At 48.3% G+C, this 14,304-nt stretch overlaps 1 protein-coding gene and 1 pseudogene across 1 annotated transcript in view; both read right to left on the reverse strand.

Annotated features, from left to right (window-relative positions):
- The window catches only part of POLRMT (RNA polymerase mitochondrial), a 29,455-nt gene that overhangs the window by 13,053 nt on the left and 2,098 nt on the right, over positions 1-14,304 (reverse strand). Inside the window, exons 3-13 of the mRNA XM_061601113.1 lie at positions 13,210-13,964; positions 12,572-12,702; positions 10,630-10,819; positions 9,966-10,115; positions 8,989-9,150; positions 7,348-7,518; positions 3,869-4,108; positions 2,029-2,811; positions 1,420-1,542; positions 626-748; positions 74-253 (exon numbers count right to left, since the gene is read on the reverse strand). Coding sequence (XP_061457097.1) covers positions 74-253; positions 626-748; positions 1,420-1,542; positions 2,029-2,811; positions 3,869-4,108; positions 7,348-7,518; positions 8,989-9,150; positions 9,966-10,115; positions 10,630-10,819; positions 12,572-12,702; positions 13,210-13,964 — 3,008 coding nt within the window. The remainder of the gene's footprint in view (positions 1-73; positions 254-625; positions 749-1,419; positions 1,543-2,028; positions 2,812-3,868; positions 4,109-7,347; positions 7,519-8,988; positions 9,151-9,965; positions 10,116-10,629; positions 10,820-12,571; positions 12,703-13,209; positions 13,965-14,304) is intronic.
- LOC133373037 (5S ribosomal RNA) lies at positions 3,711-3,829 on the reverse strand (annotated as a pseudogene).

Genomic DNA, 14,304 nt, shown 5'->3' on the forward strand with positions numbered 1-14,304 from the left:
ACTGGGGTGCAGGGGCTGAGTGGGGTGTGTGGATGGGGGAGAAGAGAGAAAGAGAGAGAGTGCAAACACTGACCTGGGGGAAGTCTTCCATCTCCTTCAGCCGCTTCTCAATCTGGAGGCGCCCACCGAAGCGGGTGACCCCATACACAACCGTCATCACTGTCTGCTTCACCACCTTGCGGCCAATGAACCCGTCCAAGATCTGTGCGATTTTGACCCCCTGCTCAGCATCACACTTGCGGTACACCTCCACCTGTGGGTGGGGGAGGCAATGGGGGCTTGCAAGAAGGGCTTTAAACATATGATGTGATGGTCTTTGCGGACCACTTCCAAGTACATACTCCCTTCAAAGTGCCTGCCCTCCCAATGGCCAACCACATGCCCCCCATTGGAAGCCCCCAAGTAGGACCTGAGCGCAACAAAAATCTTTTTGCAGTGGTTACAGCCCTTCCCTCACATGCAAACAGCCTTTCCCCTGTGCATCCCAAGAGCCATGGAACACCAAGGTAGACTGCTGCTGCACACAGAGGCGCCATTTCGCCAAGGTGCCACTCTCACGGAGGGCCGCTGACAACTCAAGTGTGGAAGCGTCTTGGCACCAGCCGCTCGGCCCTTCGCTCCTCACCTGCTGAGACACCTCACTGTAGACGTCCTGGGGGGCATCGCACGGTGCAAGGTTCACTGAGGCAGCGCCAATAACGTCGCGCCCGAGGGCCGCGTAGTGTTGCAGCCCGTTGCAAGAACCATCCTGGGAGGAGGAAAAGCCACAAGGAGAATCTGTTTTTTTAAAAAAAACGGATGCAAAGGCCTCCCAAGTATATCAAAGCAAAGTTGCTGAACCGCACCAGAGAGTGAATAGTTCAACCATCCTGGATTATTGCAATGCTCTGAATGTGGGGCTACCTTCAAGCCTGGTACAGGCAAAATTCAGAGGCTGAACTAATTTATTATTAGTAATAGTAGTACCAATACTATTATTATTATTAACAATAATAATAGTAATAATAGAATTTATATCCCGTCCTTCTTCCCAAAGGAGCAAACATACCCAACAATTTCACAAGAAAAAAGAAAAGCATTCTGAAAACATTCTAAAAGCACAGGCCTTGAAAACATTCTTTCATCAGTGATCTTCGGCCTGCCAGGGACAGTCTCCTTCAGCCATCAAATGATGGGAACAGACAGTCGATCGCATGTGATTTGCACCAGCTGCCCACATGCTACCAGGAGTAGTTGTTGTCATGTGCCTCCAAGTCGACTAACGACTTACGGCGACCCTATGAATCAGCGACCTCCAAGAGCATCTGTCGTGAACCGCCCTGTTCAGATCTTGGAAGTTCAGGTCTGTGGGCTACCAGGAGAGGTTTATTATTGATTGATTGCATTTGTACACTGCTCCACCCACCCCCGCATACACACCTGATGGACGGGGAAATGGGAGACGTATGCAGCGGGTTCAGGGGCCCTGATGGCCTTGGCGATCTCCATGCAACACGCCAGAGTCTGCCACGGTTCGTCGCTGTTCGTCCACCACTTCTGGCCCTGCAGGATGAAACAGAGCAGCTTGTATCTGTGGGAGGCGATTCACCTGACTGAGACTGTTTCCCTCCCACCCACCCCTTCTCCCACCTTCCCAGGTACTTCTTAAGCGCTCCTGCCTGGAAAGTGCAATTCCGTGGCACAGGCGGGTCTAGCCACACAAGCACGCACGCACGCTTTAGGTTTCCAAGCCTCTGTCTCCTGGGCTTGCCATGTTTGTTTGTTTATATATATATCTATCCCACCCTTCCTGCCAGCAGGAGCCCAGGGCGGCAAGCAAACGCACTGAAAATGTTAAAACATCTTATAAACAAACTTTAAAACACATTAAAACAAAAGCATCTTTAAAAACGTTTCTTAAAAAAAAGCTTTCAAAAACGTCTTCCAGGACTAAAAACATTTTAAGAACATATTACAAAGCAATTAAAAAAATTAACAGCAAAAAAGCAGCGTTAAGAGGCAACCCTCGCCCCCTCGCCGTTCACCCACCGTCAGCGGATAGTCGGCCGAATCCAAGATGTCCGCCATGATCTCGTTGGCGTAGGCCAGCCTGTCCCGCAGAGAGTTCTTCTTCTTCAGCCCCGTGAGGTTGATGAGGTGGATCTTGAGCCAGTCGAGGCCGTGTGGCCCAAGGGGCTTCCCCTCGGCGAAGAGGAGGATGGCCCGCGTGAGGTCATTCCCCAGGTGGTTGAAGTGCGGTGGGCAAGGGTAGGTCCTCCCACGGAAATCCATGTTGTGGGGGAACCAGAAGACCCGGTCCTTCATGTGCCTGGCAATGGACAGCTTGTACAAGGTGTCCATCCGCAGGCTGTACATCTCCAGGGCCTTCTTGCGGCAACGTACCACCTCCCGCTTCAGCGTCAACTTGGCCAGGGGCTGCCCGCTAGGGAGGTGCTTGGCCGGCTGGGGGGCCTCTGATGGCGGGGGCGGGACGGCCAGCTTCTCATCGCCCTTGTGGTTGAAGATGGAGATGACAATGTCCAAGATGGCTTGGTTGACCTTCCACGGGCAGTTGCCCAGCTGGTTCAACGAGTCCATGATGGGGTAGAGGTCGCCATGGGGGCAGTTCTCCAGCAAGAGCTGGTGCTGTAGCGCCCCATCCACGCACCGCATCAGCTTGGTGGAGGAGAAGATGTAGGCCCCGAAGTGGGGGGAGACCCACGGCACCGGCGGGCACAGCATGGGCATGACACAGGAATCGAACGTGAGCGTGGTCTCAGCAGCCTCCAGCAAGAGATTGGTCAGGATGGGGTGGGGTCTAATGAACCCTATCTGCGGGGGGAGGAAGGGAAGGGTCTATTCATTACGCATTTCTATTTATATCCCAGGCATTCTTTCCAGGAGCTGAGGGAGGCAGGCGTGATTCTTCCCACTCTCAGTTATCCTCACAGTGGCCCTGCGAGGTAGCTTAGGATGAGAAAGAGAGTGACTGGCTGGCTCAAGGCTGAGTGGGGATTTTAATCCAGGTCTCCAAGGTCCTAGGCCACACTCTGATGGGGAATACTTTATATACAAACAATAAGCAAAATATCTTCTTTCATAAAGCTATAAAGGTTTATAATAGTTTAATAGCCAGCCAGAACCTGTTTCTCTTCAGAGCTGTCTTCCCTGACGATGCCGGGTTGAATGGTACAGCTTGAACGCTATAAGATAACACTGAACAGACACTGAACATCCCTGTACTCTCCAAGACATAGGAAGGATTGGATTAACTGAAACGCTGAGCTCGTAGCGAAAATGTACTGGTATGTGAAGTACTGAAGATTGCCAAATCGACTAGAACAGAATGCAATGCTGATGTGTAACCTCCTGATTGGTAAATACAAATGTCTTTGTCCTGAAATGTATAAAAACTCCAAGCATGCAGTGCAATGGTACAGTTCTCCATTCTCTCAGAGGGAGGCTGACCGAGCGTACGTCACCAATAAAGGCCTAACTTGGCTGCAAGCCTGTGTCTTCAATTTCCAGTCCAGCAAACCTCAACATTCCCCGTCATTCCACATCATACATTTAATCATTTAACAAAGCTGTAAATTATTCATTTTCATTTGGTTATAGGCCTTCAAGTCGATTACAACTTATGGCGACCCTATGAACCTTTTTTGGATATATATTCATAGGGTTTTCACGGTAAGAGGTATTCGGAGGTGGTTTACCATTGCCTTCCTCTAAGCCTATGGCACCCGGTTTTCCCAGGCGGTCTCCCATCCAAGTACTAACCAGGCCTGACCCTGCTTAGCTTCTGAGATCAGACGCGGCTGGGCATGTTCAGGATAGTATGGCCGTAGGTGTAAATTATTTAACAAACTGTAAAACTGTTGTCCCGTACCTGCTGTTTGCTGCGAAAGGAGTACACATGATACAGGACGGGGATGAGTTTCGGCTCCACTCCTGGGGTCTGGAGGTTGGTCTCCATCTTGAGAGCCTGAACCATCAGCTCCACCAGGTGCAACCCTAACTGCACAAGCACCGAGTGGGGCCAGGCGGGAACCTTGCTGGCCAGCGAAGAGCTGAAGCCGCTCTCCACCGCCAGCTTCTCCCAGTATTCGCGCGGCAGATAATTATCCGGCTGCGGGGGCAAGAGGAAAAAGGTTTGGCGTTACAACCCTGAGGACCGGTTCCACTCCTTCAGTTGCCCACTGAAACAAGAATGGACTTTATGTGCCCTGTGGGTTGTTAAGAGATTTGTACTGCAAACCTAGACGGACAAATGCCCGCCAAATATCATGCAATGGTGGCATGTCCTAAACATTCTTGCTACATTTGAGCATGCTTTCTATGAACATCATCTTGTTTGCATAAACATTCCGACATATGGATGGCAGATATTGATCTATATGTGTAAACCAAATTGATATATAGATTTTGTTCATTTTCTTAAGATTACATTTAAATCCCACCTTTCCTCCAAGGAGCTCAAGGTGGCATCCAAACACGGTTCTTCCCCTCCCAGTTTTATCCTCATAACAGCCCTGTGAGGTAGGTTAGGCTGAGAGATATAGTGACTGGCCCCCAAGGTCACCCAGTGAGCTTCATGGCCCACTGGGGATGTGAACCCTGGTCTCCCGGGTCCCAGTCTGATGCTCTAACCATTATGCCACACTGCTTCTCATGTTTACATTTTTTTGTTAACGTGAGCTGACAGGGTTCTTTTCTCCCTCTCTTTTCCCCCTTAATGAAATTGCAATTTTAAAAAAACCAATTAAATAAAAAAATAGGTGTGTATTCGGGTAAGTCCTGCTCAGAGTAGACCTGCTGAAATCAATGAACCTAAATTAGTCATGTCCACTAACTTCAGCAGGTCTACTCTGAATAGGACTACCGTTGAACACCATCCTTAGTGCAGAGGTTTCCAAAGGGTTGCGCACAAGCATCATTCTGGTGGTCTGTGAATTTGTGGTTCAAGAAGGGAGATCACTCATCCGTTTGCATCCAACAAGATTCATACTGGCTTCTGTTTTTAATGCTTCATTTATTCTTCATATTGTACTGCAGTTGGAATTCTATAGGATTCAAACTGTGACACCACAAAATGCAGCGTATGAGAAATAAAATGTAAAATCATACAGCGCCTAGCAGAGTGTGTTACAATTGCTACAACTCTACCAAGACCCTAAGCAATTTTCAAGTGCTTGGGGGGGGAGTTTGGGAACCCCGACTGAGACCCCATCTGCACTATTTATTTATTTATTTTATTTAGTTTAATTTATATACCGCCCTAAGCCCGAAGGCTCTCTGGGCGGTGTACAAAAAGATAAAAACAAGCACAATATATAAATACAATAAATAATAATAAAATAAAAAAACAAACAAACAATAACGAACCAAACAACATCCAAAATACGGAAATGCTGTTTAAAATACACTTTAAAATGCCTGGGAGTATAAAAAGGTTTTCACCTGGCGCCGAAAAGATAGTAGCGTCGGCGCCAGGCGCACCTCATCAGGAATACTGTTCCACAGTTCGGGGGCCACTACTGAAAAGGCCCTGGTTCTAGTCATCACCCTCCGAGCCTCTCGATGGGATGGTACTCGGAGGAGGGCCTTAGATGTTGAGCGTAGTGTACGGGTAGTTTCATATTGGGAGAGGCGTTCCACCAGGTATTGCGGTCCCATGCCATGTAGGGCTTTATAGGTCAAAACCAGCACTTTGAATCTAGCCCGGAAACAAATAGGAAGCCAGTGCAGACGGGCCAGAACAGGCGTTATATGAGCGGACCTTCTGGTCCGCGTCAACAATCTGGCCGCTGCATTCTGGACTAGCTGTAGTTTCCGAACAGTCTTCAAGGGCAGCCCCACGTAGAGTGCGTTGCAGTAGTCCAATCTAGAAGTTACCAGAGCATGAACAACTGAAGCGAGGTCGTCACTGTCCAGATAGGGACGTAGCTGGGCTACCAATCGAAGATGGTAAAAAGCATTCCGTGCCACCGAAGCCACCTGGGCCTCAAGAGACAGGGAAGGATCGAAAAGAACTCCCAAGCTACGAACCTGTTCCTTCAAGGGGAGTGTAACCCCATCAAGAACAGGATGAACATCCACCATCTGAGCAGAGAAGGCACTCACCAACAGCATCTCAGTCTTGTCTGGATTGAGCTTCAGTCTGTTAGCTCCCATCCAGTCCATTATCGCGGTCAGGCAACGGTTTAGCACGTTAACAGCCTCACCTGAGGAGGATGAAAAGGAGAAATAGAGCCGCGTGTCATCAGCGTACTGATGACAACGCAGCCCAAAACTCCTGATGACCGCACCCAGTGGCTTCATGTAGATGTTGAAAAGCATGGGGGATAGTACCGATCCCTGCGGGACTCCACAATGGAGAGTCCAGGGTATCGAGCAATGTTCCACAAGCACTACCTTCTGGTGGCGACCCACCAAGTAGGAGCGGAGCCACTGCCAAGCAGTACCCCCAACTCCCAACTCCGTGAGTCTTCCCAGAAGGATACCATGGTCGATGGTATCAAAAGCAGCTGAGAGATCAAGGAGAATCAACAGAGTCACACTCCCCCTGTCCCTCTCCCGACAAAGGTCATCGTACAGGGCGACCAAGGCTGTTTCGGTGCCAAAACCGGGCCTAAACATCAAAAGCAATATAATACCACTTAAACAGTCATGGCTTCCTCCAAAGAATCCTGGGAATTGTAGTTTGCCAAGAGTCATTAGGAGACCTTTACTCAGCGCACAGTTAAACTATGGAATTTGCTCCCACAAGATGCAGTAATGGCCACCAGCTTGGATGGCTTTAAAAGAAGATTAGACAAATTCATGGAGGACAGGGCTATCAATGGCTACTAGACGTGATGGCTGTGCTCTGCCACCGTAGTCAGAGGCGGCATGCTTCTGAAAACCAGTTGCCGGAAGCCTCAGGAGGGGAGAGTGTTCTTGCACTCAGGTCCTGCTTGCAGGCTTCCCCCAGGTACCTGGCTGACCACTGTGAGAACAGGATGCTAGACTAGATGGGCCACTGGCCTGATCCAGCAGGCTCTTCTTGTGTTCTTGTGACCCCTATTCTCCTCACAGAGCTACAATTCTCAGAGCGGTTCAATTGTCCCTCTTTCCCAGGGTCGCCCAGTTAGCACATGCAAACCACTTAAACTCTTGTTGTTCCCCCATAAACATTATATACATAACAGTTGCATGATTTGTATGATGACATCCCAGGCTCAGCTGGAACGGCTTGCAACTCCCCAGGTCAATCCCACATCCAAGATGGAGTCTGGAGTTCAAAATGGGACCCAGGAGACTTGGGCGAATGAGACCCGCGGGCAAGAATACTAACTGCCTTCTTTGACGCAGGCCAGCAACGGTTACCTGAGTGTCCTTAGCGAGCAGTCGGGCATAACTCTCGTACAGGCTCTGAACTTTCTCAACCAAACCGCTCCTGTTTTTTTTCTGAAGGATGTATCTGTTGTAGATCTTGGTGCCCAGTTCCCTCGCTATGACAACAAGAGACTCGCCTTGCGGAGGGAGGGTGGAAATACTCTGGAAAAAGAAGGGAGGGGAAGAGGAGATCTGAGGAGACCAACAGTTGGACCAACAAAATGGAAATGGACTGCCTTCAAGTCGATCCCGAATAGGTTTTTCATGGTAAGCGGTATTCAGAGGGGGTTTACCATTGCCTCCCCCGGAGGCTGAGAGGCAGTGACTGGCCCAAGGTCACCCAGTGAGCTTCGTGGCTGTGTGGGGATTCGAACCCGGGTCTCCCAGGTCGTAGTCCAACACCTTAACCACAACACCACACAGGCTCTCAAACAGGAAACCAAACCAACACAAGAAAAGCAGGGACAGATCGGGGCCTCCCGCAGGATGATTTAAAGGCTGACCATGAGTGGAGATCACAGCGACAGATCAGAATCCAGCTGTCAATTTTTAAATCTGGAAGCTGAAGTTTGAATTTGGGGGCTTCGGTGAAATAACTTATTGCTGTCATTACTGGGTGGTATTCAATGCTAGTCCTACTCAGAGTAGAGCCACTGAAGTTAGACTTGACTAACTTGGGTTTATTAATTTCAATGGATCTACTCTACGTGGGGCTCAGCTGAATGCAACCCATTAGTTTTCAGCTGATGGCAAAGCACAAATTCAAGAAATGACTGTCAGTATTTGAACTGGGAGCTTCTTAAATCTATGAACTGTCGCCCCCTTGAGATGGGCCACTTGAGGTTACAGAGTGGAGGAAGAAAAAGGCACCTATTGCCCTCTAGGGCAGCCTTTCCCAACCAGTGTGCCTCCAGATGTTGTTGGACCACAACTCCCATCAGCCTCAGCCAGCACTGCCAGTGGTCAGGAAAGATGGGAGTTGTGGTCCAACAACATCTGGAGGCACACTGGTTGGGAAAGGCTGCTCTAGGGTATAACATACTGGCCCATCTCCAGGCAACTCACTGGTTGTACTCAGCTCAGTCAGAAATACTTCTGGGTCAAAGCCTAGTTTTCTGTTTTGCAAAGATACTCTGATCTTGTCTGTCCCCTGTTTATGGCTCTCGAGAAAGCTAAACCACAAGCCCAGGTTCAGGCAACCCACTAAATGCCCTCCCCAGTGAGGTGCATCTCTCTCTGTCACTATTAGGTTTTGAAAGGAAATTGAAAACATTCCTGTTTAACTCGGGCAAGCCGGAGATCAGTAGGTGAAAGAACGTTTTTAACTGCAGCTGTGTTTTAGAACGTTTGTAATTGTGTGTTTTTCTAATAATGTTTTTAACTGTAACTGTTTCTTAGAATGTTTTTAACTGTAACTGGTTTTATTTTTTAGAATAATTTATTTATTTAGAACGCTTTTGTTGTGGTTGGTAAATGGTTGTGTTGATGTGTTTGCTGCCCTGGCCTGATATAAATTCAGTAAATAATAAATAATAGTAATTAACCAGACCATAGCTCAGTCAAGTGCAGGACAGGAGAAGGTGCGCCACCATTTGGCTTGGCATTCCCTGCGAACGCATTTAAATATCTTACCCGCAGTACAATGTCCACATATTCATTATCCTTCAGCACGCAGAGGAAGGGATATAGGCTGAGGGGTCCTGATTTCCTCTGATCTAAATGGAGCTTTGACTCCCGCAGGCTTTGAACGAGAGACTCCCGCCAGCGAGAACGCAGCATGGAGAGAGTTTTCCGCTGTACAAGAAGAAAAATTATTATCATAAACGCGGATAATTAACCACCCAGCCACTAATTAGCTACTGCATATTCACTGCAGAACACGGATATAAGGCAACCTGCCCCTCAGGTCACAACAATAGCACGCCCTTTGCCATGCAGGTGTCTTCAAGGTGTTTTGGACTACAACCTCCCATCAGCCCCAACCAGCACGGCAGCTTGGCAAAGGCTGCTCTGTACAAAATGCTAAGGATGAGAAGTTTTATTTTATTTATTAAACAAAATGTGTATGTATATATATAATATTTGATTGTAAAAAAAAAAAACCTCTAAACTGTTTACAAAAAATAATTAAAATGATTGATGAAACAGTTAATAATGAGTCATTAAAAACCTTTCTAAAACAATTCAAACAGCAACAGACGAAAAAGACTAAAACGCATCAACGTCTACGTGTCTGGATAGGCTTGCCTAAACCAACCAAGTTTTTAGCAGGGGCTGAAAAGAATAAAGGGAAAGCACGGCAATGAAGAATGGCGACGAGGGTAAGGAAAAGAAACAGGTTTTATGCACCTGTTTCAGTTCACTAGGCAGTACGACTTGACAAGGTGCTAGATCTCCTCGTTCCCCTCGCCAGCAGCGTGCGGCGCAGCCTATCCTAACACTCCTGGGCCTTTTCCCCTTTGGAGACTGTGGCGACTTCCCTCACCGCAGGTTTAGCCAGAAATGGGCAGAGCCTCCCGCAGCCAAGGGGATGAATAAGGGCATCCCCCACCCTCCGCCTCTTTCCCTGTTGAAACGCGTAGCGCTTTTGCATTGTTTCGTCTCTTTACCGCGTTGATTGTTTGTGCCGTCAAGGGCTTGGTCACTTCCACCGAGTCGATGGTGATCGCGTCTGATGCCTCCAAGGCCAGCTGTTGCTGGAACTGTTCCCGCAGCTGTTGCGCCGTGAAGTCCAGCTTGGGGTAAGAGACGGGCTTCCCCTGGGACAAGGAAAGGGGAGAGGTGTAGCCATCATGCAACGTTTAAAGGGGGAACAACAAGAGTTCAAGCGGTTTCCACACGTCAAAGCAGCACCCTTGTGCCCTGGTCCATCTAGCTAGTCCATCTAGTCTACACTGACTGGCAGCATCTCCAGGGTTTCAGGTACCTGGAGATGCTGCCAGAGATTGAACCTGAGACCTTCTGCATGCAAAGCAGGTGCTCTGCCACTGAGCTGTCTTCTCCTTAAAAAAAAGAAAAAAGGATTCTAGTCCTCATGCTTCCGAATCAAGGGCTGGTTTAAATAGGAAGCTGCCTTATTTATGCCCACTGGTCTAAGTGGTTTAAGTCCGTATTATCCAGACTGGCTGGAGACTTTCCCAGCCGTACCTGGAGATGCTACCGGGGATCGAACCCCAGACCTTCTACATGCAAAGCAGGCGCTCTACTGCTGAAATGCAGCCCTCCCCCACGGCCCCCAGGGGCCAAAGGCCCGCTCCGGCAGTCCCCGCTTACTTTTGCATAGTAGTCCCGGAGCAGGGGAACTGTACACGTTTTGGCTGGGCAACGAGGCGGGCGCTGGAAGGCTGGGACAACCCTCTGTATGGCGCTCAGCACCATTTCCTCTTCATCTCCCTCATACATCATGGATTCCCCGAAGAGATCCTCCTCTCGGAAGCCATCTTCCTTCAGCTGCTGAAGGCATCTGGGGGAGGGGGAATGATAGAAGGGGTTTCAATCAATCCATTATTATTACGGTCGATGACCAGCCCTGAAGAAGGGGCTTGATCAAAGGTTGGGTGGTGGTGTGGGGAACGGGGGATGATCGGGGCCACATCACAACCACCAGACAGCCAAGGATGTCAGAAAAGCCCTACAGCAGCTGGATTGGGCCAAAGGGAGGCCATCTAGTCCAGCATCCTGTTCTCAACAATGGCCGACCAGATGCCTTTAGGAAGCTGATTTTCCAATGGGGCATTTTTGATGGTGCCCCACACAGCCCCTGAGGTTATTTATTTTATTTTATTTATTTATTTATTGCACTTGTATGCCACCCCATAGCCGAAGCTCTGTGGGCAGTTTACAGCAATCAAAAACATTAAAACAAATATACAATTTTCCTTCAGCAGGGCTGTACCCTGTGGAACTCCCCTGCCAGTGGGGGTTCAAAAGATGTCTTTCAAAAACCATTGTGTTTACACAGGCCTTTGTGATTTGAATTTTTTTTTCTTTTTAACCAGCCTGTATTTACTGATGTTCGACTGATGTTGTCACAGTTGCTTTTACTGATTTGATTTTTTTTATACATGGTATAATATTTATATACCCACCTGTTGGGTGTGCTTGAATTTGGATTCCTGCATTCAGCAGGGGGTTGGACTCAATGGCCTTATAGGCCCCTTCCAACTCTATGATCCTACGATACAACACCTTGATATATTCTTATGAAAGGGTCATCATTACATACATAAATAAATAAAGTCTGGAAAAAAGGCACGGAGATAACAGCCCACTCCCACGCTCCAAGTGCCCAGCAGCTAATAGTCTCAAGTAGACTGCCTTTGAGCCAGGAGGTTCTGTTTTATGACCTTCATTTTAAAAAAAAGCCATACTGGCTCAGCCCAAAGACCCTTCTAGTCCAGCCTCTGGGAAGCTGACAGGGAGGGTGCACAGGGACCAGCCTTCTCCAGCTGTTTGTTCCTTTCCCTTCCCCCCCCAATTGGTATTCAGAGGCAGGCTGCCCCTACATCTGGAGGTTTCACATAGCCATTTGTTAAAAATTAATGTTTTATTTGCAAATTTAACAATGAAGGGGAGGGGAAAGAAAGCAAAGTAAAAACAATGAAATAAAATAAAAAATATCAACGATACAGAAAAGGAAAAAGAAATATTTATTGACTAATTGTTTGATTTATATCCCGCCCTTCCTCCCAGCAGGAGCCCAGGCCAGCAAATACTATATATATACTGCTAATAACAACAATATTTCACTGTCATTTTACATTAAGGATTGAAACACCATCAGCAGTTGCACCTTGAGTTTAGCATGTAAGTTTAATATAAGCCCACCAGATGTCCAAAGAGGTATCCACTTAAAATTGACGTCTATATGAAATAGGTTCAAATGTAGCCAAGGCAGTAAGGTTCTCCGTCCATTGTGTAATAAGAAAGTGGGTATTTATCCTTCCATACTCAAAGTATACGATTTTAGCTACCACAAGGCTTCGCAAAATCCATTTCTGCTCTCTTGCTGCTAGCCCCTATACTACAGGAACGTAATTGAACATCTGCAAATATCAAGGATTTCACCAGTACAAAATCGCCCTTTGGGCTACAGATATGAATAGCGTACATCCCTGCAGAGAGAGTACTGATATTCCCTCAAAGAGAGAGCATCCGTTGTGTGGATCCTTCTCTGTTTAATTGTTGGACAATGATTTACAAAGAAAGTAGGTACCTGGTGATGACATTCCACTTGACCCTAGATCGGCCCATGCAGCTCAACGCCGTGGCGTAAGAGTCCAGATTGGGCTTCAGCCCAGCTTCTCCAATCAGGTAGAAGAGGTGGCCGACCCGATTCAAGCAACCCTGGGGAGGCGGGGGGGGAAGGACTCGTGAATAAAATCAGGCTTTCAGTCCCAGTCTACCAACTGACATGCTCATGTAAGAATTTGTTTTTTGGGGAGAAAGGAGCGTAGATGTGAGGGCCCAGGAAGAAACAAAACAAAAATTAAGCGGGGAATCCCCCTGTTCCCACCCCAATTTTCCAAAAAAAACAAAAACACCAAGAAAGGTTTTTTAGGGGGGGAGCAGAGAAAAAAGCCCCCTCCATTTTTCTGTTTTTTTCACCCAGACCACATTTTGGCAGGGGAGGGGGAAATCACAAATCTTAGAAAACCAGATTCTTACACAGTTTGGGACTTAGCTCATAATTAGCACCACTTAGCACTGGTGGCAATATTGGTTCGAGGAGTGCTGGATTCGAATCCATCTGTCGGGAATGAGCACAAGTCCTTCCTTCTCAGCCTAGTGTACCTCGCAAAGCAAGGCTAAAAGATCTTCCCCTACCCCCCAGCGGAAAGCAAAGCGCATTACCTTCTTGGCATAGCCATGCATGACAAGATTGTACATCCGGACATCGAGCAGTTTCCTCTGGATGTGGGAACGGTGATAGGACTGCAGGCAGTGATGAGCTCTCTCGAGCTGGTGCAAAAACAGGCAAGTGTCCAGATAGGACAAAATGCTGAGCTGGATATCCCCGTGTTGAATCCTGTCTTCCTTCACCAGAGACAGAGACAGCTTCCTCTCGGATTCGCCCCAGATAGGGATGGGCACTCGCAATTTCTCAGGGGCACTCTTCTGGCTCCTGGAACGAACCAAGGACTCCGCACCGGAAGTGCCTCGGACTGCGGTCGCCTTGGTGTCATCCAAGCAGCCTTTGGTTTCGTTGGCGGGTTGAGATTTTGGGGGTCGCCCCCTGGATTCTGTACGGCTCTCCGCAGTGGCTGTTCTCTGCGCTTCTCTCTCGTCCAACAAACCTCCTCTCTGTGGCGACAGAACCTTAGTCCTGGGGCCCACTTTGACAGCCAACAGTTTGGTCTCTAAGCTCAGTATGTGCTTGTGTTTGAGCGACTTCTCCTTGTTCAGCTTCTCAGTCCAGCGACTGGGTTGAGAAGTGACTCTGTCTTCACGCTGGGAAGCGTGCTCATTCCGAGCTGGGCTCAGAGCGGCTGCTTTCCGCGGGGCAAGCTGAACAAAGCTGCTCTTCCTCGACAGAGGCAGGTGGGCCTCGTCGATCGCCACTTCCGACACATTGTCAGCCTGCAGTTGCTTGACTCTCGCCTCCAACACTGTAGGAAGAAAACAAAAGTGGTGAACTGGAAGATATTGCAGCACATCTGCTTAAATAAGATGGTCTCACTTTTCATATATTCAGCCAATCACTACGCTGTGCAGGTGAGGGCCTCCTGCAGATACCATCTCATCAGGAGGTCTGTTCTACGCAAGATAGGAAGAGGACCTTTAATGTGGTGGCATCGACCCTTTGGAGTTTCCTCCGACAGGCGCCATCTCTGTTGTCTGTTCAGCGACTACTGAAAACCGTCCTCTTTCAACAAACCTTTTCAGTAGACACCATTTATTTATTTCATATATATCCTACCTTCCTCCAAGGAGCTCAAAGTGGTGTAC

Source organism: Rhineura floridana, chromosome 18 (genome assembly GCF_030035675.1).
Source record: "Rhineura floridana isolate rRhiFlo1 chromosome 18, rRhiFlo1.hap2, whole genome shotgun sequence".
Classification (NCBI taxonomy): Eukaryota; Metazoa; Chordata; class Lepidosauria; order Squamata; family Rhineuridae; genus Rhineura; species Rhineura floridana.